This window comes from Xiphophorus maculatus, chromosome 19, assembly GCF_002775205.1.
Source record: "Xiphophorus maculatus strain JP 163 A chromosome 19, X_maculatus-5.0-male, whole genome shotgun sequence".
Lineage (NCBI taxonomy): Eukaryota > Metazoa > Chordata > Actinopteri > Cyprinodontiformes > Poeciliidae > Xiphophorus > Xiphophorus maculatus.
Window position 1 is genome coordinate 16,138,847 of NC_036461.1, and position 24,448 is coordinate 16,163,294.

General features: G+C 36.3%; 1 protein-coding gene across 1 annotated transcript in view; it reads left to right on the forward strand.

Moving 5' to 3' along the window:
• The first annotated feature begins 230 nt into the window (after positions 1–230).
• The window catches only part of aqr (aquarius intron-binding spliceosomal factor), a 46,197-nt gene continuing 21,979 nt past the window's right edge, over positions 231–24,448 (forward strand). The window contains exons 1-26 of the mRNA XM_023353139.1: positions 231–312; positions 571–663; positions 860–916; positions 1,281–1,321; positions 1,421–1,456; positions 1,551–1,671; positions 1,823–1,963; positions 3,837–3,905; positions 4,045–4,145; positions 4,251–4,327; positions 5,450–5,514; positions 6,896–7,012; positions 7,679–7,792; positions 7,954–8,057; positions 11,452–11,554; positions 12,307–12,427; positions 12,676–12,817; positions 13,111–13,289; positions 13,671–13,838; positions 15,683–15,852; positions 16,606–16,847; positions 17,007–17,156; positions 18,827–18,896; positions 20,307–20,417; positions 20,790–20,899; positions 23,433–23,568. Coding sequence (XP_023208907.1) covers positions 580–663; positions 860–916; positions 1,281–1,321; positions 1,421–1,456; positions 1,551–1,671; positions 1,823–1,963; positions 3,837–3,905; positions 4,045–4,145; positions 4,251–4,327; positions 5,450–5,514; positions 6,896–7,012; positions 7,679–7,792; positions 7,954–8,057; positions 11,452–11,554; positions 12,307–12,427; positions 12,676–12,817; positions 13,111–13,289; positions 13,671–13,838; positions 15,683–15,852; positions 16,606–16,847; positions 17,007–17,156; positions 18,827–18,896; positions 20,307–20,417; positions 20,790–20,899; positions 23,433–23,568 — 2,829 coding nt within the window. The 5' untranslated portion in view covers positions 231–312; positions 571–579. The remainder of the gene's footprint in view (positions 313–570; positions 664–859; positions 917–1,280; positions 1,322–1,420; positions 1,457–1,550; positions 1,672–1,822; positions 1,964–3,836; positions 3,906–4,044; positions 4,146–4,250; positions 4,328–5,449; positions 5,515–6,895; positions 7,013–7,678; positions 7,793–7,953; positions 8,058–11,451; positions 11,555–12,306; positions 12,428–12,675; positions 12,818–13,110; positions 13,290–13,670; positions 13,839–15,682; positions 15,853–16,605; positions 16,848–17,006; positions 17,157–18,826; positions 18,897–20,306; positions 20,418–20,789; positions 20,900–23,432; positions 23,569–24,448) is intronic.

A 24,448-nucleotide genomic window follows, 5' to 3' on the forward strand; every position in this document is an offset into this window, starting at 1 on the left:
TGACTTTTAAGAAAACAAGAAAGCATCCAAGCCAAATCCCGAAAGACGAGAGCTATTTTTGGCTGCCAACATATGCTGAATACTGCCAAATAAAATGATGAAAGACTTGATAAAGACAGCCAAATGTGGATTGAATAAGAAACGTGGTGAAACTGGTTTTAACTCATATATTCTACTCAATAAACGTCTTGCTTAGCGGTACGAAAGAGCGGATTGTTTGTAGTTGGGGACGACTATCTGGACGTACCCATTCAGGAAGTTAGACGCTTTCAGCGCGTTTTGTCACGCTCATGTTGATTAAACATATTAAAGGTTAGTAAGCTTACTTCGGTATTTATTTCCATTACGTTTTTCTATTTCATTTACTTTAATGTATCCGTTTTAAATAATTTTACTTCTGACCCGGACTTACAATCTCTTTCTGCCTCCCATTCTTTATTTACTGTATTATTGCTTTTAACATTGTACCTATGTAGTATCCACATCAGGAGCCTAGTTCTGCTGTAGTGTTTACTATTGCGCCAATAGCTATTTTATTCTATTTTGTTTTCCTCTTATTTCAAATGGCAGCCTTTTGAGATGGCCACCACGGAGAAAGAGAGTCCAGCTAAAAAGGTTGCAGCGCCTTCAGTGTCCCAAATAAATGCGGAATATGTCACGCAGGTAACCACGTACTCCAACGAGTTATGTTATCTTAAGTCTCAGCTTTTAATATTTGCACTTATTCTAACAAGCAGATATTAGTAGCTGTTGAAAATTAAATGCAAGGACCGATAAGATCCGTACCTCAGTAAACAACATTGTATGAATGCACTTATAATTGGCATTACATGTTTTATGTCTTGTTTCTTGTTATCAGCTGGCTAATAAATATTGGGCTCCCCATGTAAAGGAAAAGCTGCCTTTTGACCCTCAGGTGAGTCATATGCGGCATCTTAAAGATAATTATGTGATTTATGTTTATTGCAAATATGTTGAACGTACCAGTTAGCCATAACTTTAGTCCTTTTGCATAATGGTTTTCTGTCATATGGGACGATAAAGGACTACATTGAATTAAAAAATCGCGGAATGGCGATGTTAGTGGTAAATATTGCGACAAAGCAGTAAATTAATATTTTCCCCACTCCTCCTTTATTTTGTGACTAGTGACCATTTATTGGAAAGAGACTCCAATTAGCAAGTTAAATGACATTTGGGTATCAGTTTAAACTTATGTCACTTTGGCCAAAAAGAATGTAAGTTCCTTCATCCCATGACATATTATTTGTTATGTTTAGGTGATGGAAGATGTCTATGAAAAAGAGATTTTATCATCAAAGTAAGTAAATATTTTTTTGTTTGTTTTTTTATTTAAACTGCAGTTAAATGTCTGATGAATAAAAAATGACTCCTTATTGCCTTCTTGAATTGTTTACAGATTCGCCATCAGAAAAATTATGCTACTTGAATTCAGGTTAATGTATTTCCATTTTATCTCCTTACTTCACACATTAAGCATCCATTGGTGTGTTGAATATTTACTGTATTTTATTTTCCTCTCACCCTAGTCAATACCTTGAAAATTATCTGTGGGTGAATTACACACCTGAGGTCTCCAGCAAAGCCTTTATCATGTCCATTTGTTGCATCGTCAATGAGAAGTTCAGAGAAAACGTTCCAGCTTGGGAGGTAAGAGAATTGTTATATCCATGTTGTGCCAAATTCTCATTTGATATATATCCTTCTTTAAAACTATATTTACACAATTTAAAAAAAACAAACATCCAAACAGATTGTCTTTCTACAACTTTCTCCTTGTCTTTTCTTTGGTGTTTATCAGGTGTTCAAAAAGGAGCCCACACACTTCCCGTTTTTCTTCAAACGTGTGATGGAAGCTGTGCTGGCAGGCGAGGAGGCTGGTCTCACCTTAAAGGAGCAAACCATACTTCTGGTCTTCCTGGACCACTGCTTCAACAGTTTGGTGTGTAGTATTATTATAACACCTTACATTACCTTAACCTCCCTAAGAAAGCAAAAGATAGTTTCTACATTTATATATGAGCATTCCAGATCGCAGGTTTATCCTTTAGTTCATGTAAACATGGTCTGAAATTAGGAAGAACCTCCATCAAAAAAACGTATGAATTTATAACAAAAAGTTCAGGTAAATCACAATGAAATTCAGAAGGAAGTGTGGTGATTTGTTTGGCACCGAGATATTATTTTCTTTACAAAAAAAATAAAAAATAAACTCATTCCACATATCTCAGAGGGGAGATCTATCTACATTATAGTGCCAAAATAATTGGGTCATGCATGCGCATCATTAAACTGCAGTTAACCAACCACCCTCATAACCCTCATATGTGATTTATTCATGAATATGAAATTAGTTGAAATGGTCTTTAGATTAGGTCAGGAATATATTTATCAAAATATATTTAACAAATGTCTGATGAATTAGTAGTATTTGCTTACTGTGCAGGAAATAAGTTTTTGTTGTGTAACAAGATGAAATTAGAACATAGTTTTTTGATTTGACTGCTTAGGTATCCATCCTGCTGGTAGCACACCAAATATTGTAAATACGGTTCTAGATTATTATCTGTTTTTTGAGACATAACATTCATAAATATTTAAACTATGTCTTTATTTTAAGTCAATCAAAGATGTTTAGCCTCCTTTCAAAAAACTGAATGGCAGTGAGCAGCAACAAGTAGGGAAGAGAGTCGGGTTGCTTTCACTCTGCTATTTTCTCTGGTGTATCTTTAAATGGACTTCAGCCCATGGAAACAATATGAAGGAAAATCTTTAGCAGTTTTTAAACTTTTTAAAGGTTTTGTATATACGCTGGGAAATGGACCATGCCTTTTTACATTATTTTATGTGATTCAAGGTAGTAGACCTTCAGATAATATTCCTTTATTATTTTTCAATATAGTCAGCAGTGAGGCCTTTATAAAAATTATTACTAAAATTACAACATTGTTGTAGTTTTAATTGATTGTCTAAATGTTTACCAGTTTATTTTACACACCTATGGAAAACACTCATTTTTCAAAGTTTAAAGCTGATTAAATTGAGACTAAAGTTCAATTTAACTTTTCTAAGATTTCTGTAAACCTCAACATTTTTGTTGTGTGCATATTGATGACAAACTTCAACCATTTTTGGACCAATTGCTGATTTTTTCCCCCTCTCTATATGTTTAACTATGAAAATGAGAATACCTGTCTTTTAAGGTTGGCTTACTTGATAAGAAGGAAAGAACACAACATGAGTGGCATGTATTCTTACATCCAAAATTTGACTACTTAGTCAAATAGGTATCCAGACAAGATGTCCTTAAAATGGTTTGATACATTTTCCCTACTATTGGGGAGAGGGAGATGTAAAATATATGTAACCCAGAATGTTAAGTCCAGGTCAAAAACGTTTATTGTTATTATTATTTTTAATTTAATTTATTTACAAAAATGTTATTGTTTAAAACTGAACTAAAAAGCCTTGTCCGTTTAAAGACAGGTAGATAAAACCGGATATTAAAGATGCAGTAAGATTTGAGGCAGTTACTTATAATGCCCACTAAGTGGCAGTAACAGATAAAGCACTGCAAGCACTCTGTCATTTCCCAAAATAACTGCATGGGACCACAGGGAAACGCTGCAGATGTCTCACCTCAGAATCTGCTGTGATAGCTTGCTGGCCTGAAATCACATCCTATAAAGGCTTGTAAATATTTTATTTGGAGATTTTTATTAAGGGTCCAGATGCAATAAAAATCTGTCATGCATTGTGCATTCTGACAACTCCTTCCCCCTTCCTATCTCTTTGTATCCCTCTCTTCTTCCCAGGAGGTGGATCTGATCAGAGAACAGGTGCAGCAGCTCATATCTCTGCCTATGTGGATGTGCCTCCTACCAGTAAGATTAAAATCATAGCCATAATTACATTTTGGTGGTGAATATTGACTAAGTAATTTTCCCTTTTTTATTTCAGTTTTACCCCATGCAGACTTATTTTTATTTGTATGTGTGTGTGTGTGTGTGTGTGTGTTTATAGTCCAGACTCCTACAAGAGCTGAAGAAAGTTCCCAAGCTGCAGAAGTTTTGGAATCTAATCAAGAAAAAATTTGATAAGATGGATGCCGAAGCAGTGGAGCAGTAATATAATTTTCTTTGCTAAGCACGTTTAGAAGATCTATAGTTATTATGACATTATAATTCATGATTTGCAGCTACTGATTGTTTTCTTTCTGTCTTCCCCAGAGCAACCAAGGAAAGGACTTTCCTTTCGTCTCTCATTAAAAAGTTTCGGGTCATTCTGATGTCAGTTCCAGCTGAGGGTAATTGGAAGAAATGCTTTTAGCTCTTTAGGGAAATGATTCTTATTGGGTAGAATAAAATAGGATGAAATCAAATTAGAAAAAAAAAAACTGCATTTCTGTTATTGATCACTGCATTTTAAATTATTAATAACATGGCACAGTCCTACATCTTTTTAGCTATTTAGGAGAAACTGCACATTGTTCTACACCTGCAGTCAAGATAATAATCTTGACTGCAGAAATTTTATTTTCTTCAACCAAAAAATATATATATTCATTTATTACATGCAGATTGGTAGATAAACAATAGATGAAAAATATCTGCACCCAATCGAAAACACTACAAAGTAACATTCTGAAGGGATTTGAACTCCATAAAGTAGAAAAAAAAAACTGATAGTGTATTTAAAAATATTGTATTCAAATGTATCCATTTGATTTAGTAGGCAATACAACAACTTGGAGAGGGTGGGGGGGCGGGGGGGGGGGCATGTTGAAAATTTAAATGAACTGTACAGTTTTCAACTTGGACCCCTTCTATGCCATTTCGATCAATGTTGCTAAAGCTATGCGCTAATTGAAAAAAGTTCCACAAATGTGAAGATACACAACAGATAAACTCTATTGAAAATATCACTTTTTTTAATGCATGCTTTGAGTTGCACTACTTTCTACTTTCCTTCTGAGTGCTGGCGAAGAAGCATTCACTCAGCCACTGTACACCCACTGGCACCGACCACGGAGTGTGGTAATGCAGGCCGACACACAGACCCCCTACCTGAATGCTAAAAACAGAATCTGTGTTTAGGTAGAATTCAACGCTGACATACTAGATTATGATCTAGAGGCCAGCGGGATACGCTTCAGTCGCATCCTTGCTGCATTCGTCGACTATAAGTGCAGAACACGCTCGCCTAATGTGGAGTTGGGTCCCAGCATGCCGCTCTGCTGAACATGCAGCATCTTATAGAAAGGTCCATTCGGACAGCATGACACCTTCATTGTTGTCCACATGCATTTCTTTAATGAAAATACAGTCCTTTACAGCACTGCAACATTCAGTGTTTCATATCTTTCTTAAAAGTGGGTTGTTAGATCTAAGCTGCAGTTGCATTCAACAGTGTCTTTTATTGTTCACAGGGCCTGTTCCCATGGAAAAAGTGCATTACTGCGAAAGATTCATTGAGCTGCTGATTGATTTAGAGGTAAGACACATCATGTATTCACATTCTGTCTTAGTCAGTCTTACAAAATATCTCTATTCAAGCATTTCTGTCATGTTTTATTTGAAATTTACAGTGTAACAGCTTATCATTCACAAATTAATAACAATTTTACAGTTGAAACTTGATGGTCTGATATCGGTTTTTAGCTCCTCCAAGTGAATACTTTGTAGAATCACCTTCCACTGCAGTTACAGCCAATAATCTTTTGGTTTTCTGCAAGTTTTTAAATTGCTGAGTTGGAAAAACATTTGTAAACAATTTTCCTCCAGTATTTGAAGCAGGAGTGTTTCAATTGAGTCAAGGAGGAGTTACTTTCAGGTTCATGAGTTTTTGAATTTGTAGCATCTGGTGAACGTGGTGGTATGACGATTAATGTTACAGTTCTGTTCGCTGGTGTTTTTTCTTATCATTGTTTGCAATTTTGAGATCTTCTTTTCTTTAATTTTATTTGGTTTGATGAGCTGTTTGGAAATTTGATAACAGTCAATTTAAAAAGAGCTGCCAGTGACAAAATCACTTTGTTTTGTCATGTCATTTGTGAAATCTAATTGCATTTGTTTGCATAAAAAGAAACTGGCCTGGGAATGTAAATTTGTCAATGAGGCTGGTGATGACACATCATCCCATAAAACTGATTTTAGTGCTGCTGTTAGCGGTGAATAGAGTTCATGTGGCTGTTTGCTGACAGGCTGGCCTTGCAGTTCCTGGCAGCGTCGAGTGGCCGGCCAGCTGACTGTCTCTGCAGACTTCCCCTGTCCTTCAGCAATATCATTTTACAAAGCAGTGATGACTTGGAAAGGAGAGCCCAGGAAAAAGATCTGTGTGGCTTTCTTTATGCTGGCTCCAAGGACCGTGTTGAGATCAAAGACAGTGCTGGATATCAAAGTATCTGTTCAGCTCGTGTTTGGGTGTAACTCGCTGCACCTGCTACCTCTGAAGAACAGTCTTAAATGAATAAAGGATGATTCCATTTTACTTTTGTTTCTTTCTTTAGAATTTCACATTTCTAATGTATTTACCTTTATTGCTTCCTTGCCTGAGTATTTTTTTCAGTTAGTGTAGTTTGATTCTATATGTATCAGCCATGCTTTTACTCTGAGTTGCCCTTAAGCATTTTCAGAGTTTTCACAAAGCATAGCATCATATTATTTCCTCTCTTTCTGCAACAACAAGCTTTATTTATCCCTCTATTCTAGTGAGAGTAAAGGGAGTTGACTTACGTATGTTGTTGTCTTACTGTCAGTGTTGATATTTTTTTCATTTCTGTCAACCTTAAAACATAAAAGAAGCATTATCCCATCTTGCTAATCATAACCTGACAATCATTTTAATGACTACGTACATGAACTTGTCTGTCTAGGCGCTCCTTCCTACACGGCGTTGGTTCAATACTGTGCTGGACAACTCCCACTTGCTGGTCAACTGCCAGCTTTCTGGTCTCACCAAAAGAGAGAAGGAAGGACACCTTTTCTGTCAGGTACAAAACTTGCAAAGATTTCAATTCTACAGACATGGAGGGGGAATGCAAAGAGGTGTAAAAAGCCTTAAATTTAATTAAACTTTTATTTCTGTAGCATGACCTGATTCAGAAAATGTTGGAAACATATATGATTAAATAGTTATTGTGTGCTGATTTGAAAAAAATACTCTATTTGATGTAATGGAAGTCATAAGTAGCCTTCTTAGTTTTTTTTGTTTTTTTTAAATCAGTATTTGTGTTGCAGTCGGGCTTTGGCTCCAGTGAAGTGGAGACGCTGCCATTAAATCCATTACCAATGAAACTGCAATGGATGTTTCAATACTTTTTATTATAACTTTTATTTGTTTTGTAATATCACTAAAAATCATCATAAACCTATGTGCACCTTATCCATCAATATGAACAACAAAATCAATGGTGGCACACTCATTAATTTCCTTAGCAATTATTGAAAAATGAATGTTGACCTTAGGTCTGGAAATCTCTACAGCTGAATAGTTAGCTCTTTGTTGGAGACCTAGAGCAAAGAGTGACATGTTATAGTTATAGTTCATAGCTTCTTATTTTAAGGCCTTTGTACATCTTTACCAGAAACAGGTGGGGGACTCAAACAAACTACCAAAACAAAGTATTTCAGTGCTTCATCCTCTCTTCTGATTGTAGCTTCTTGACATGCTGAAATTCTACACTGGCTTTGAGATCAATGACCAGACAGGAAATGCTTTGACTGAGAAAGAGATGACCACTCTGCACTATGACAGAATCACTTCACTCCAGGTAATAAAACAAAACAGCGCAGTTGTATACTTTTGCTGATAATTTTGTGGGTCATTCCTCCTGGTAAGATATTATATATCACAATATGTTACATCTTCTCACTGGTGATGTGTAATTATACAACATTTTATTACTTTTTCACAACTTAATTTTCCTTTCAGAGAGCTGCCTTTGCTCATTTCCCAGAGTTGCATGACTTTGCATTGTCCAATGTTGCTGCTGTGGACACGAGAGAGTCTTTGACCAAACTCTTTGGGCATCTCAGGTAAAGAAAGAAGAGTGACTCAGATTTAGAATTTGTAAGACAAGATCAAAGACGTTTAAGTCTGTTTTTTTTGTGTGTCTATTTTCAAAAAGTTTCTCCAACATTTTTCATCTTTATAAAAAAATGTTGTTTTCCTATATAACTGCTTAAAGGAAGCACTGCCAAAGAAGGCAGTAGATTTTGGAGTTGATCTTCAGTTTGAAAAGGTTCAATTAGCTAATTTTTATTAACCCACGCAGATACTAGTACCCTACCTCCACCTTGTATCTCACCGGTCTGCAAAACCTTTGAAAAATGTCTCTTCAGATATTTCTTAGCCCAGTCTTATCGTGGGATGTTGTTTAGTGTTGAGCGGGTTTGAATCTTCCCTGCACTGGCCATATCTCTGAAAACTGAACACACTTTTCTCTTTGGAAGTCCAGATACATTGTAGTTCTGGAACATGACAGCCTCACGTTTGATTTTTCTCAAATTTTTTCACTTAATTTGTAACTTGAGTTCTCAACACGTTTCTTGCAACAAACCATTCTGTGAGGGTTTTTTCCCCCGTTTTGTGGTTCTTTGATCACCGCACAACATTTTGGCAATTTAAAAAGGGTTGCGTCTCTCTGAACAGCCTTTTTGAAGGTCTGTTAGATATGATTTATGGCCCCTTTTGCCTGTGCACTTTAAGCTTCCTAGAAATTATTTACACTTTGAAAGAGATTTGATCTCTTTAGACCAGACCCTCCCTCATTAAACAAATTCACATCACCTAATATGTTTAAAACTAGTGAGCATTTTAGTTTATATAATTTTGAGTTTGAAAATACTGTCTAAATGCTTACTTGCCTAATAATTGTGCACATAGTGTATAAATGCTTGACACATTGTTAAATGTGATCAAATCAGCTAATTACACCTAGTCTCTTTTTTGTGGCCAAATTTAGGCCAGACATTTAGACTACAAAATATTTAGTTTTTAACACATTTTCCAGGCTAAATGAAGTCAAGGACTTGACAATCCATAAAAGCCTGTGTTTGGAGGAACATTACCTAATCAAAATGTCACAGAAGTCGCAGTCAAAATTCAGGCCCTACATTTACAGTTAAGTCACCACTGTGTTGTAATATAGCCAAGCTGCCATTACTGCCTGACTTCCTTGCTAAAAGGTGGCTAGTGAACCCTTGAACAGGCAGCTGGTACAAGCCAGAGAGGCACGCCTCATTAATTTAATCGATTTGCAGTGGCTCGAGAATAAACTCTTTGAACAGCTGTGTTTGTCAAATCATATTAGCTGGCCAAATAGCCAAAAACCACCCTCACTTTGATGAGCAGTCCTGTGTCTCAGTGGCTGTGAGAATCTAGATTAACTTCAGGTATACATAACTGTATAATCACTTATATGCTGCTGATCTGCAAAAACTTATTAGATGTATGTGTTTTGACAGTGTAATTTTCCTGAGTACATGTTATCACTGTGCATTAACCCTATAACACATTTAACAGTGTGAGCCATTTCACATGTTGGTAGAAACTTTTTTTTTTTCTCCTCCCAGAATTTGGGTGTGAATATTGAACAGGCTGCATTTTCCACATCTTTCCTAGCTGCCACTGAAGCAACCGTTGAGTAACTCTAAATGTGGCGATCAAATTTAGCCATGCAGTTTTTGCCCAAACAACGCATCCAAATGCCAGTTTATTCCAGCTGTGCTAATCACAGGCTAAGCTTCCAGTCAACGACCACTCTGAATTTATCCGCTAAGTGCCTCACACACAACAAATGCACCATTATTGTACAGTCTGCCCACACTTTTAAACACTCCCACCAGTCTGCCTGCATGGAGACAAACTGTCAATTCTTTCAAACATGGCAAATGCATTGTAGGCAAAGAAGAGAAGTTAACTACATGATGAAATACAGTGGTAGCAGTATTTGTTCTCAAAGGAATACATCTGTACTTGTGATTGTTGTCCTCAAACTGGTGGATTTACTGAATACGAACCCTCCTTTGCTAGCTAAATACAAAATTGTCATAGGAAAGTGACAAAATACTGAGACATTTATTTTACTTGACTCAAAAAAATTTATCAAACTTACAAGGCCTTTCAAAGTAGTCATACGCTTTTAAACCTTTTTGCATTTTGCCTCATCACAATAAAACTTTGTTGCATTTTATAAAACAACTCAAAGTAGAAGAATCAAGAAAGTGTTTGGTGCATTTGTATTTAAACGTAGAGCTACCACCCGAGCAGAAGAAAAACACAGCTATATCCTGTCAGAACATGAACATTTTATTATACCGAAAATGTTTTATCATGTTATTACAATAAATTTTCACATTTAAACAATATTAAGTTAATACAGCATGCATATTTCCCAAGTTTGCATAGTACAGTGATTGTATCATAATAACATGATATGTTCTACAGACATGAAAATGACATGATGATTAGATTAAAGGGAGGCGATTAAATCCTTTTCCAATTTACTATTGAAAAGTTCCTGATATGTCCCCGCTCTACCTTGTTCTTAAAATGTCCTCACTCTACCCTGTCAGTGTCTCCGCTGTCAGTCAGGACCTGATCCAGTCATCTTGCTTACCCCGAATGACTTATTGTGCCAACGTTATCTTGTTGCTGAGGGAAGGAACTTCCACACGAGCCATGCCAGGTCATTCACTGGGCCACCAAAGTGCAACACTGGCAAAATTGCCACCCTGCTGCTCAAGTGTGTGGGTGCACATGCACGGTCGCAGTTGCTTAGTGCCACGTGTGGCTGTCCAGGCCTGTCACAACGTGTCCAGGTCCTGTCCTTTGCTGTTCACCAGAGTCTTCCTGTGTCACAGTGTGGAAGGCTGATTAAAACGAGTCTGCATGCAAAGAGCCGCGCCTCAGCTTTCCCAGCCTGAGATGGGCTTTGGTTTTCCTAATCCTGTCTCTGAGTGCGCCCTCGGCCCTTAACTCACATGCTGACGGTGCAGAAGAGCCGTGTCAAACCAAACAGAGAAATTGCTTTGTGCCGCAGTGCTAATAAGCATGAATTATTTGATAAGGCTGTGTATTGTCACACAGACAGTGTTGACAGAATTTTAAACATTTGTCTATCAGGAATGTAGTTTCAAAAAGTGCTAGAGAGACTGATTTTTCTTCATAGATATGGTTTGCACAAGCATCATACTGTTTTATATCTCTCAGATGTGGGTAAAAACCATGTTGTCCTTGTTGTTCCTCTGAATCGTCATAATTTTAGCCATTGCCAAAAATCATTATCTCAGTACTCCAGTAAGCTAATATCTTATTTCAATCCTGCATACTCTGGATGAGTGTCAGCTAAATTAATACCACAGGAATATTTTTCTCCGGTTTTCATTTTTTCTCTGACTAACCAATTGTTTTTCCTTTTCTCTGCAGTCCCAACATGCTCCACCGGGTGGCCTCATACCTGTGTCTGCTGCCTGAGCTGCCTGAAGGCCAAGACACAACCATTGAGAAAGAATTTCTCCTCGAGATGATGGTAGGATTCAGTGTTTTAAGATGTTGTGAGAACGTCATCATTTGAACTGCTATAGTAAATGTGTGTAACTTTAAAAATTTAAAACTGAAGAGAAAAATGTCACTTTGCAAGAAGCAGGTCTTCTTTTCTGAAAAAACATCTATTTAGTTTCTTTTGTGCTTTTAAGTTAGTTGCACTTTTAAGTTGATATTGTCAGTGTTGGTTGCTTAACTGACTGATGAGAAAGTTCCCATGGCAATAGTTTGTGGACTATTTTTTTAACATATTGTATTTCAATTCATGGTGTAAAATTATGGAACAAGTTAAATGAAGAGTTAAGACAAAGTCAAAATTTAATACAATTTAAAAGGAAATATAAGAAGGTCATTTTCTCAAGATGTAGAAATATGGGCGAGAGATAGCACTAATGTGTATGTAAATTGAGGCTAACGCATATGAGTGTGTGTGGGTATGGATGCATATATTTAGACATATATAAACCCAGATAAATTGGAAAATTAATTAACCTATGTTTATTTTTTAATTTGATTTAATAATGAGGGTCCATCTGAAAATATGGTATGAGTTTGTGGGGTAGGAGTTCATAAGTTTCTTACTTCTTCCTACTCTTTTTCAAGCATATTAAGATTATTGTGGTAGAAAAATGTGTCTTTTGCAAAGATAATAAACATGGAGCTAAGGCAGCAGCAGAATTTTTTCCTTACATTATTAACCTTGAATTTCTGTCTACGTTTTATCTCAATCACCCATAGGTGTCTCGCCATGAGCGCAGAATCTCTCAGATTGAGCAGTTGAACCAGATGCCCCTTTATCCAACAGAGAAGATAATCTGGGATGAAAACATCGTCCCAACGGAGTATTACTCAGGCGAAGGTAGGAAAAATATGTGTGAACTGGGATTTCATTAATGCACTGTGTACGGTTAGTGCCTTTACACCCACATATTGTATTGTGCTTCATGTGAAGTGCTGTGCCTGCAGGGCTTTGGCACCTTTTTCTGTTTTAATCCTGTTTATTTAGAGGTGACACAATTACAAAAAAATCTGCATAATTTACTCAAAATCTTTGTTAAATCCCTTGTTTTTACTCATGTTTATTGTTTGACTTGTTGACCTTCTTAGGTTGCTTGGCGCTACCAAAGCTGAATCTCCAGTTCCTGACGCTTCACGACTACCTTTTGAGGAACTTTAACCTCTTTCGTCTGGAGTCCACATATGAGATCAGACAGGACATTGAAGATGTGGTGTGGAGAATGAAACCATGGTGGGTAAACTGATTCAGTATAGCAGGTAAAACACGGATCAATATTAGCGTGTCTGTTCCTGTCTGTAGATGCCGTCACATTGAAACATAGTGGCAGATCATAATTTGCCACTTACTTAATCACTAACTTTAAAAGTGATTAAAGTATGTAAAGTGATACAGCAACCTGCTCTGTGTTTTACCAGAACTAAATAAGCAAGCTGTAGAGTCATGAGTTGCCTTAGATCAAACTCATTTCCAATTCTAAACAGCCTTCAGCACCTGTGGTGACTCTTGTCTTTCTGTTCACACAGGCAATCAGAATATGGCGGGGTGGTGTTTGGAGGCTGGGCTCGGATGGCTCAGACTATCACTACTTTTTCCATCGTTGAAGTTGCGAAGCCCAACATCGGAGAGAGCTGGCCTGCTCGTGTACGGGCTGACGTCACAGTTAACCTCAATGTCCAAGATCACATCAAACAAGAATGGGAAGGTAAAAACTGACCGTGATCCAACGTAAATACTTTTACATTTTTATAGAACATTTCTGCCATGTGTTTCCCCATTAAGCATTTCTTAAAATAGATAGATAACAGATGTCTCACCTTGTTTGATTTTGTGGTTCTCTTCCAGAGGTGTTAATTCTGTAGAAGGTATTCTTATAACTTCAAGGTATTTATAGTTGGGAAAATGTATGTAGATGAGTGAAATGGTTGTATGAACATGTAAGTATTAGATTTAGTCTCTAGATCCACATACACTTCATCTTTTATTGGTTGCTGTAAATCTCAAGAAATACAAACATGTTTAAATTTAAGTTTTCATTTTCCTGTTGTCTCTAATAGTTCTCCTTCTCTGTTTCCCCTCTTTGCAGGTCTGCGAAAGCACGATGTTTGCTTTCTGATCACAGTGCGCCCCATGTTGCTCTACGGCACTCGCTTCGACCGACGTCAGCCCTTTTTGGACCAGACCGGCCTGGTGTACGTGAGAGGCTGCGAGGTCCAGGGTATGCTGGATGAAAAGGGCCGTGTTATTGAAGAAGGTAAAGTAGCAATTACCTATGAAAACACACCAGAAAACCATGAGACATTTAACCAGGCGTACCCATAGTGTTTATTACTACGAGCAAATCCTCAGGATGGGTCAGATTTGTGTTTTTAATGGTAGAATTTTAATTTAGACCTGGTATGTTAGTGTTAACATTTCATCAACTTTAGATCAACAACAATCCTGAGTTCTGCCTAATTTTTCAGGAGCATTTGCTGCAGAAAATCAGTAAGCTCTTAGATCTGCAACAATGCTTTTCCCAGTTGTAATATATTTTACCATAGATTGTTTTCTCAGCAGTAGGACCAGCTTATAGCTGATTAAGCCTTTATTTTTTGCTGCTTAGTTTTATTTCAATGCAACTGGTGCAATTGAATCACCTCCTTACTCTCTAAATTAAACAAGTTAAAGTTTCTAGATTGTTTTCCTCTGTTTTCCATTTTTTTAAAAACATTTCTGTAATGTTCTTACATAAGTGCTTTACATTTAAGCTTTACAAATCAGTAAATTGTTGTTCTGACATATTTTCTTCTAAATTAGAGTATATATGTGTTGCAATAAGAAGTTGGTGCCATTAAAATACCCTTTTGAAATGCATTCCATGCATGCTTTCTCATATATAAATGGAGAAGCGGACCACTCCCAAAATCATTATCAGAACAATTTACAAATTCATCCCTCCTTCATCTGAAAATGAAACATGTCTTTAGTAAAAAAAATTGTTTTACAACACTAAATATAATCTGAATCATTACAATTTCTTTGTGTTTTTTGAAATATGAAAAGCACAAATAAATCCTTAAATGGCTCAAATCTGCCATTTAAGAAATAAAAGTATTTAGTACTTAAAGTACTTAAAAGTAATGGTAACCCAAAAAAGTGAAAGAAAATTAGCACATTTGTATTTTTTCACCTGTTGGTATAAAGCATAAAAACACCTTTAACATATAAAATAATAGTGAAAACATTCTATATAATTATGAGTAAAGCACATTTCTAAAAAAATAATAGCTATTGACAGATCTGCCAATTACTTGAGCGGTAAATTGCTACCTGCTGTACTCTTCTTTGAAGTGGTTTGCTTCTGCAGCTTCACCCAAGTTACCCTCCAAGCATCTTCTTAGTCTTCCCTCAGAGCATGTGTCCTTTTGTTGAAGCACCCTTCTCCCTATCTTGTCTCATCTGCTTTGATCAAATATGGAGAAGGAAGGGTTTTCTAAGTAGACACAATGCCAGGAGACATTGTCCTGCCAGAGTGGGCTTGCTTAAACTTTCAGATCCCCAACAGGGGTAAGTGGCTCTGTGGTTAGCTGCGTCGTGTGTCCATGTCACATAAATCACTGAGCATTTGCTGAAGGGTTAAGTTAGGTATGAGTAAACAAAATATCTGCTTTTTTTAGTTATCATTGACTGTCCTGTCCAGTTGAAGATGTTACACTGCCTAAATACTGTAATACTGTTTTTAGAGAAACATATTTTTTGTGTTGATAAATAATTGACCAGTTTTTATTCTGATCATTTTAATAACTGCAAATAAAAGTTCAAGTTTATGACCACTTGCACACATTATTTCAACCCTGTATTGTCATACTGTGCTTAGATGCAGAATGCCTCGCAAAAGTAGTACAAGACATTTAACTTTTTACAATTTTAGTACATTAAAACATATTTAAAGATATGGTAATGGGTATTTTGTGATAAACACAAAGTAGACATAATTGTCACATGGAAGTAAAATGGTGCACGGGTTTCATTTTTATTTTTTTCTAATAAGTATGTGCAAAATGTTGCATGCATTTGCATGAGAAACATGTCTTCTTCTTTCTTGCTCTTGAACAGGACCTGATCCCAAACCCAAGCTACGTGGGGACACCAGAACTTTTCGTGTTTGGCTCGATCCGAACCAGTATCAGCAGGACATGACCAGCAGCATTCAGAATGGAACTGAAGATCCATATGAGACCTTCAACATCATCATGAGACGCAAACCCAAAGAGAACAATTTCAAGGTAAAGACTAAAAGCTGAAGATAATTTTGCTTTTGAATTTTGGCATTAGTCTCTGACTCACTTTGTAATAGAAGTCATGCAAAGAGCCATTTTCTTTCTGTAAAAAGCCATTATGATTAAGTAATTAAAAAAACCATGTAGCTATACACACAAGAACATGACAATATACTTTTTTTCCAAGCTGTAATTAAATTAATAATTTAAATCCTACCTGGGTACTGTGATTTGGTCCATTAAGCAAAATTTTCACATATGAAGCATACACTGAGCTTGAAACAATCCTATTTATACACAATCTTTTTTTCTTGCTGTTGAATGCAAATAGTAAACAATTCCTATGATTTCTATGTCATTTTAATAGTATCCAGTTTAATTTAATTTAGTTTTTTTTTAGGTATTTAGGTATCTATTCAGTTCTCAGTTTGTCAAATAATTTATAAGAAATCTCTGCCATAACTGTATTTATATCATATCACTGCAAGCTTTTCTATATATACTTTAAAAATTGTCCAAAAAGAATTAAGAAATTGGGAAATTTAGAACAAAATGGGAACAAATATTTTTACTGTTAGTACTTGATGGTCACATTTTTAGGAAATTTGTAGCTTGTCAAAACATAATTTGCTGCCATAAAATTACCTCATGTTAACTTAGTCTTTGTCAGATATTATTATTCTGCTAAATCACCTCTAGAGAGATGACGGTTCTTTTTTTCTGATTTGCCCCTTCAATATGTTTTAATTTGTGTTTCAGGCGGTGCTGGAGACAATCAGGCACCTGATGAACACAGAATGTGTTGTGCCTGACTGGCTTCATGACATTATCCTTGGCTACGGTGACCCAGGCAGTGCCCACTATTCCAAGATGCCCAATCAGATCTCCACATTGGACTTCAACGACACCTTCCTGTCTCTGGACCACTTACGGTCATGTTTTCCTGGCTACACCATAAAGGTTGTGGAGGAGAATCCTGAACTCCAAGTTCCTCCTTTCAGGTAGAAATAAAAAAAAACATTTTAAAATGGTTTAATGCAGGTTTATATAACTATTACCATTATTTACCTTCTGAATAAATCTGATTTAATTTATGGAATTCAGCATTATATATAATTCATTTACAATTCATGATAATAACCTCTGCCATTGCTTCCCAGAATCAAGTTTCCCATCTCTACCACAAAAGACAAAGGAAAGAAGAGAAAGGCTGATGAAGAAGAGAAGGACAGCGAGGAAGATAAAACCCTAAATGTGGAACCATATGTCGCCCCCAACCGTGGGCCATATCCTTACAACCAGCCCAAAAGGTCAGAGAGCACCTCTCTCCTACTAAAACATCAGTTATTAAAATGATTGATCACGTCCTTTAAGTTTTAACCAATTGAAATGTCTTTAAATATTGCTGTGTTGCTGTTTTGGTGGCATTTATGTGCTTAGTAGTTTTTTATCTTTAACGTTTAAGAGGAAAGTGAATAGCCATGTATAACACCAAACAGACTGAATTGAGGGATTTTTAGTATTGATTTTTCTGTTGGTTTTGTTCATTGGCAATCTTAATGTTTGATTGATGCATTACTTGATAAAGGAGAGGGAACCATCTTAGACAGGATTTGTTTTACAGTTGGAGAACGCTGGCATTTAGCCCTCCTGTTTTTCTCTGACTGTTTTTGCACAAAGTAGTCAGTGCCACTACTTTTGGCAAAAATCAGTGCCACTATTGCTTGCATTAGGCAAGACCTGAACCTCACAGGGGTAGTCCAAACTCCTGCAGGATGGCACAACATTTTTTTTTCTATTCCCAGGAGCTTTGCTTCATCTCCCAATCTCAGCATGTGAGATTTCAGGAGAAGACTGTAGAACAGATACCAATCAGCAGGACTGGTATCTGTTCCGTTAGTGGAAAGATGAACTGTGTGAGGACTACTAGAATATGATCTCCAACAGACCTTTAACTTCTCTGGCCAACAACCAGAAACAGGTTTCATCAAGGAGGCCTGGGAGCTTGATGTCTTTTTGCATGGCTTCTTGTAGCCCAATTGGGATTTATAATATCAGAAATTGCTGGTTCACTGGTGATGCACTGTGCTTTTACAGATGAAAATAAGTTAACTTTGAGCTCATGCAACAGTCAAAAACAATCTGAAACAATTGAACATGACTGGTTTGATGGTAGGTCAGTCATGGTCTGCGGAGACATATTCATGGATCAGTAATAGAGAAGAAATCCATGGATCCAATGTCTGACCCTATGATGGTAGAATTAGGTCCAGGGTTCCTCTTGGTTCCAGAACTATATCCAGCCTCACGTGGTAACAATGGAGGGAGTTTCTGGAGGATATCATTGACCAGACCCCGTGTTGGCCTGACCTAAATCCCCTGGAACACCTCTAGTCCATCTGATTGCCAGGTTGCTCCCCAGATTTTCCAGGAACTCATTAATGCCCTGATCCAGATCTGGAAGACCATTATCCATGACACCAGCTGTAGTCTCATTTGGAGCACACCCTGTTTTGATGGACGTTTTCAAGCACATTGGGCTCAATGCTGAGTATCATTCTAAATTTCTGCAAAGAAAATTTGGCAAAATAAACTAGCTTACTTCATCTTTTCCTCACAAGGATTTCTGAGTTGTCTTTGAGTTCTGTAGGTTAAGTTTAATTTGTGGTTACCATACGTTCCTAACACACACGCCAGTCTATATCAGTATAAATATTACATGTGATGTGACATGTAGACATCTTCAAATGAATATAAATATGTTAAAATTATTATGGACCATTTTTTTGTAACATTTCTACAAAATGACTACTGCACCCATAAGACACTTGTTATTGTGAGCTATGTCATGCAGACTTCTCTCTGCAGCATAGTGTTTTGTGGTAATAATTAAATTGATCTTCAAAAGTGACAGATGAAGCATAAAACATGCAAACATGTCATCAGGATTATTAACATCAGAATTGTAAAATCCTTACAGGAATACGATTCAGTTCACACCTACTCAGATTGAAGCCATTCGAGCCGGGATGCAGCCAGGACTAACAATGGTAAGGATTTTTTTTGTTTGCTGAGATTTCTTGTCTATGATGCATAAGATAAAATTTAGCACAAATATGAAGGTGTATAATGGTAATAAGGTTGTCTCTGAAAAAAAAACAAACCCATAAATAAATAAAAATACACATTTCTGCAGTGAGAAGTCTCAGGCAATTAAATGGTCAACATAAAACAGAATAACAATGAAACCATGGCTTCCTCAACTTATTCCCATATTCACCAGTGTTTAACTCCAGCCTGGTATTTAGATATGAAGAGTGGTGTACCATGTTCCTTTGTGGTGACTGAAAGCTCTCATCAGGGTCATAAGGCAGCTCTACATGCATGCTATTATCTTGATCTGTCCTCATCTAACCTTTCTTCTTGGTTTACACCATATTCATTAGCAGACAGAACAAGCACTCTCTACCACCTTGTTTAGCTGGCTTTCATGTAGGGAAACCAACCAGCTGATTATGTGCAGATTTATGTATGCATATGTAATTGTGCTTACTATTTTTAGCAGAGATTACTCACCTGAGAGACTCATGCTAAAACCAACCTGTTTTATGAATATGTATTTAGTATATTAGATATAACCACATCGCCCTCTTCTTGTTAGTTGAGTAAATAGAGCTTGGGGTTATTATCATGTTAACTTGAGATCAGTAGTGAAGTGGCAGTAATATTTACATATTAAGTATAACAGAAAGACTGGAAGTGTAATTTATTCCCCCCACTGGCTCTCTGTCCTTACCTGCATATGCATTCAAAATGACTTGTTTCCAGGATGCACTGTAATGCACTGCTTCCATTCGAGCTTCACTTCATTGAAGCACAAATCTTGTTGCTGTAAAATACTTAAAATCAAGCTGTCAAAATAAATTTTTGGATCTAACTCAGGATTCCTACACAATATGGACAGATCAGGGGAAATGGTGAATTTGATCTCAGTGTTTTCCAGGTGTCAATAAGTACGGAAGAATCTTTTACATTTCCCCAATTTATTCTGCATCCCATTGTCCATCCATCTGTTTAGTCGTCTAAATGTCTGGCCATCCATTTGTCCATTCATTATCTCCAAATGTCTATTTGTCCATCCGTCTAACCGTGCATCCATTTGTCTATTTGTTCGACAATCCCTTTCTCCATTTATCCAGTCATTCCTTTTAATAGTGTATCGATCTGGTCATCCACCTATTTGTCCAAAGATTCAGGCCTGACATCTGTAGAAAGACGCTTTTTTTAGTCCTTGTTCATTTTGTGTGCATATCATAGAAAAGCACTGAAAACTCTGGAAATATGAGTACGATTATGGAAATGCATACTCTGCTTTTTCCCTAATGTACCTTTTCATGTCTTTTTGTCTGACTGTTATTAATTTCTTTCTACATAACTGCCTTATTCCTTTTTGCCTGCAGGTTGTGGGACCGCCAGGCACTGGAAAGACTGATGTGGCTGTTCAGATCATCTCAAACCTCTATCACAATTTTCCTGAGCAAAGGACTCTCATAGTGACTCACTCTAATCAGGTCAGCACACTCAAACTCAAAGACATGGAAAAACGGTTTTGCAAACACTGCTGAAATAAGTGTCTAGAGAATTCACAGCTTAATAAGGCAACAGTCACATTTATACCATGAAGGAAAAACTTAAGCTCCTTTGTGCCACAGCCCTCCCCTTAAGTATTAAATCATAAAGTAATCTGCTCTTGTTTTACACCAGTGAATGCCTACCAGAAGGAACCTTATTCATCAGAAACATAGCTTGATAATAATCCCCCTCCTGTATTTATTCCCTGTAGAATCTAACTTTATACCAATGTTAATATATATCTAACTGGCTTAAAACAAACATCAAATACTTACAAAATTAACCTTCTTGCATGTTTTCTGCTACACCAGGCTTTGAACCAGCTCTTTGAAAAGATTATGGCTCTAGACATTGATGAGCGTCACCTTCTGCGTCTGGGCCACGGAGAGGAGGAACTGGAAACAGAGAAAGACTTTAGCAGGTGAGGACAACAAGAAACCAGTGGAAAAAACACACACACATACTGATGGCATATAGACATGAATGTGTATAAACGTCATGTCTCTCGCAGTCCAGAAAACAGCTGCCCATGATCTTATTCATTTCTGTACAGTGACTGGACTTCCTAATAACCTCTTGTGCCACACCGTAGACCTTGTTTTACTTTATTAGGCTTTACTGCATACATAGGCCTTTTCACTAATCAAAAAATGTTGTTCCTCCACTCTGTCTTTGATCAATGGATTGCATTCTTTCGCTGGAGAGCAATAAACATCATACGATGAAAGCTGCTTTGATAATCATTTTTAAAAAACAGCTCAAGTTATGTCAGTGTACAGAATTTGGAGCAGGACTCTAGGTTTAAGTTATAAATCCTTTTTTGTAGCTTCATAATTGTTTATCTAAAAATTATGCTTCATAATATTTCAGTGATTTTAGCACAATATTAACAGATGGTTCATATTAATTGAGATTAAATGGATTAATAATTTGTTATTAAATAATCAGAAATTGTTCTCAGTACATTTTGTCTTTAAAAATCACTTAATATATTGTAGTTTTTCACAAAAAAAAATTTATAAAGCACTGTATCAAACAACTTTATTATACCTTAGTCGGTGTAAGAAACAAGCTGCAATTTGTTTTGATTGTTATTTATTAATGGTTGGATATTGCTGACAGGGTATTTCATTTATATTTATTTGATAGGTAATTAAAGAGTGTGATGGTATAATGAAATAAATACATTCATAAGTGACTGCATAAATAAATGCACCTAATTTTCTTTAAAAATCATTAAAATGGTTATTAGGTTCAGGCGAGGGAGCTTGTTTTAAATTAAACATGTTTTAATTCTAACATGCATAGTGCAGATCTTCTTACATAACTGATCGCCAGCATTATATATATATAGACACAAAAATGCAAAACAATACAATTATATATATATATATATGTCTTGATGCTATCATTATAATTGTATTGTTTTGCATTTTTGTGTCTTAATGACTCTTGTTTTTTTGTATGCAGTGTAACAATTATGAAGATCTTTTGTTTCTTTCTTTTTTGTCCAAAAGCTAAACTAGAGATGTGCATCAGGCTTAAGGCTGAAATGCACTTTCTCTTGTTAATACCTTACCATTGTCTCCAGTGCAAATAACACAATACACTAGTCCAAACTTCTTGCATTGCCAATAACTAACAATTGAAGTCTGGTTTAAAAATCCACAACTGCTTGCAGCTCTGTAAACACTAATTTTGTGTGTGTGAATTGCCTTGAAGGTCAGTGAGTCATATCCTCGGTGAAATAGAGAATGATGTATTATGAAGTCTCATGACTGACTTGTAGAAGACTTGGCTCAAGATGCTCAAAGCATTTAGAGCTCACCATGACTGCTGCTATATTTAACACAGTCGGTGAACAAATAAGAACCTTTCTCTTTTTTTTCTTTTAGCAATTTTTTTTTGTATATAAATAGTCCCATATCACAGAATATTAGTTCCTATAGTGTTACTATTTAAAGCTTCCTTACTGGCTTTATTACCCAAATAATTATGTTCTGTTAGAGTTCCTCTGAAGAATGGTGGGGAGATTTTTGTGTCTCCCATGGATGTGCCTGATATTTCTGCTTGTTGTATTCAGTGCTGTATGTGAGCTGGGATCTTGACACAAAAGCAGTAACTAGCATTTTTAAATTATGCAAAACCATAAATGCTAAAGAAAGAGCTATAGTGAGCCACATCCAACATGTTCCCCTTGCCTTGCTGCCTCTCAACATGCAGACTCCACACTTCTTCCACTCCGCTGACACCAGCTAGAGAGCCAGAGGGTTTTAATTAACACTTTCTACAAGGTAAAATAAAAAATGGATGGCAAAGCTACACTTAGTGCCTGCCAAAGGGGAAACTACAAACTCTTGCAATCCATGGTAAATATTTTTGGTTTTATTGAGATTTAAACAAAGCAATATGTTTGGGGTTTTTTATGATCTAGAAAATAGGTCTGATTTGTCAGGTTTTTGTTCACTTTCCTTTCTTTTTACTTTATTCTTCCCAAACAGGCAGGGCTATATGATCCTCTTTCTGTCATTTGCTGACTGATGATCTTTGAAGATGGTCTAAAAATAGCACTCACCTCTAATATCACCCTAATGACCCTGCCTTTTTCCTCTGTGTGTGTCTGAGATGGCTCATTTATTTTCAGAACTATCTAGCTGCACAAAAAGATGCATGAATTAATAAAATAGAAATTAATCCTGTAATATCTGAATATTATTAACATATAATTAACATATCTTATTCAGCATTTTAACAGGTCCACATAAAGAAGTCGGTAATAACAGAACCAAATATTTGCTTAAGGTTGATTATTCTGTACATTTTGGATTAATTTTACATGTAAACATGACTTCAATTTCAAATTAACAAGGCTGTTGCTTTATTCTGTGAAAATGAAACAGTCTAATATAATACTGCAAATCAACAAATATTAATCATGTTGCATTTTTCTACAGATATGGCAGAGTGAACTATGTCCTTGCTAGAAGACTGGAGCTTCTCAGAGAGGTGGGAAGATTACAGGAGAGCTTGGACGTCCCAGGAGACGTGTCATACACCTGTGAGACTGCAGGGCACTTCTACCTCTATCAGGTAAAAATAACCCTAGGAATGAGTGCTTCTGACATCTCAAAGAGAAACATTAACTCATTTGGCACTAATTGTCCAAGTAGCTGAATAGTTTTGTTTTCCAAACAATATTTGTTTTTGACTACAAGTTTATCAATCTTTTTCAGAGGTCCAAATTGATTTTTTTTGTTCTTTTTCAGTTTCTTTCTTCTGTTCTTCTGCAACCAGCTAAATATCTTTGAAATTTGTGTTGGATTATGTCATTGAGCTACAGAGCAACAAAGACTCCAGAGAGATTTTGATGAATTTATTTGAATGCAGCTTTGTCCTTTTTCTCAGAAATCTTATAACAGTTGACTCCTAACATAATAGAAGTTTTATTTCTCTCAACTGTATAGAGTTCTAAATATTGTAGAATTATTGAGGTGTACTCCCCATGCTATGCTATGCATACTCAGACTCCAAAATAACTGGAATTTTAAACTATAATTTATTTTCACTCATATTTTTTACAAGATAAGTTCTGGAATAGACATGCTTTACTTTGAACTGTGAGTGTAGTCTTTTGGGGGAACATGTAAACTTTATTTAATTTTATTCTAAAACCAAAACATTCAGTTTGCCTTACTTGTCCTATAATGTCACAGTAATATTGAGCCCTTGCTTTAGGAGAAAGTATTTTTTTTACTTTGATCATTTAATTTTTACCTATATTATATAAGCACACGAGGCTAACACCATACTCTGACATTTATAAAAAAGCTAGAACTTGGATGTTCTCTGCAGAGAGAGTGTGAAATCAGAGAGATCATGAGGAAACATGTCAGTCCTGCTGTGATACTCAGAGCTGTGGCATTATGTTGTTGGATGACTGGAAAAGCAAACGTGAAATAACTATTTGCAG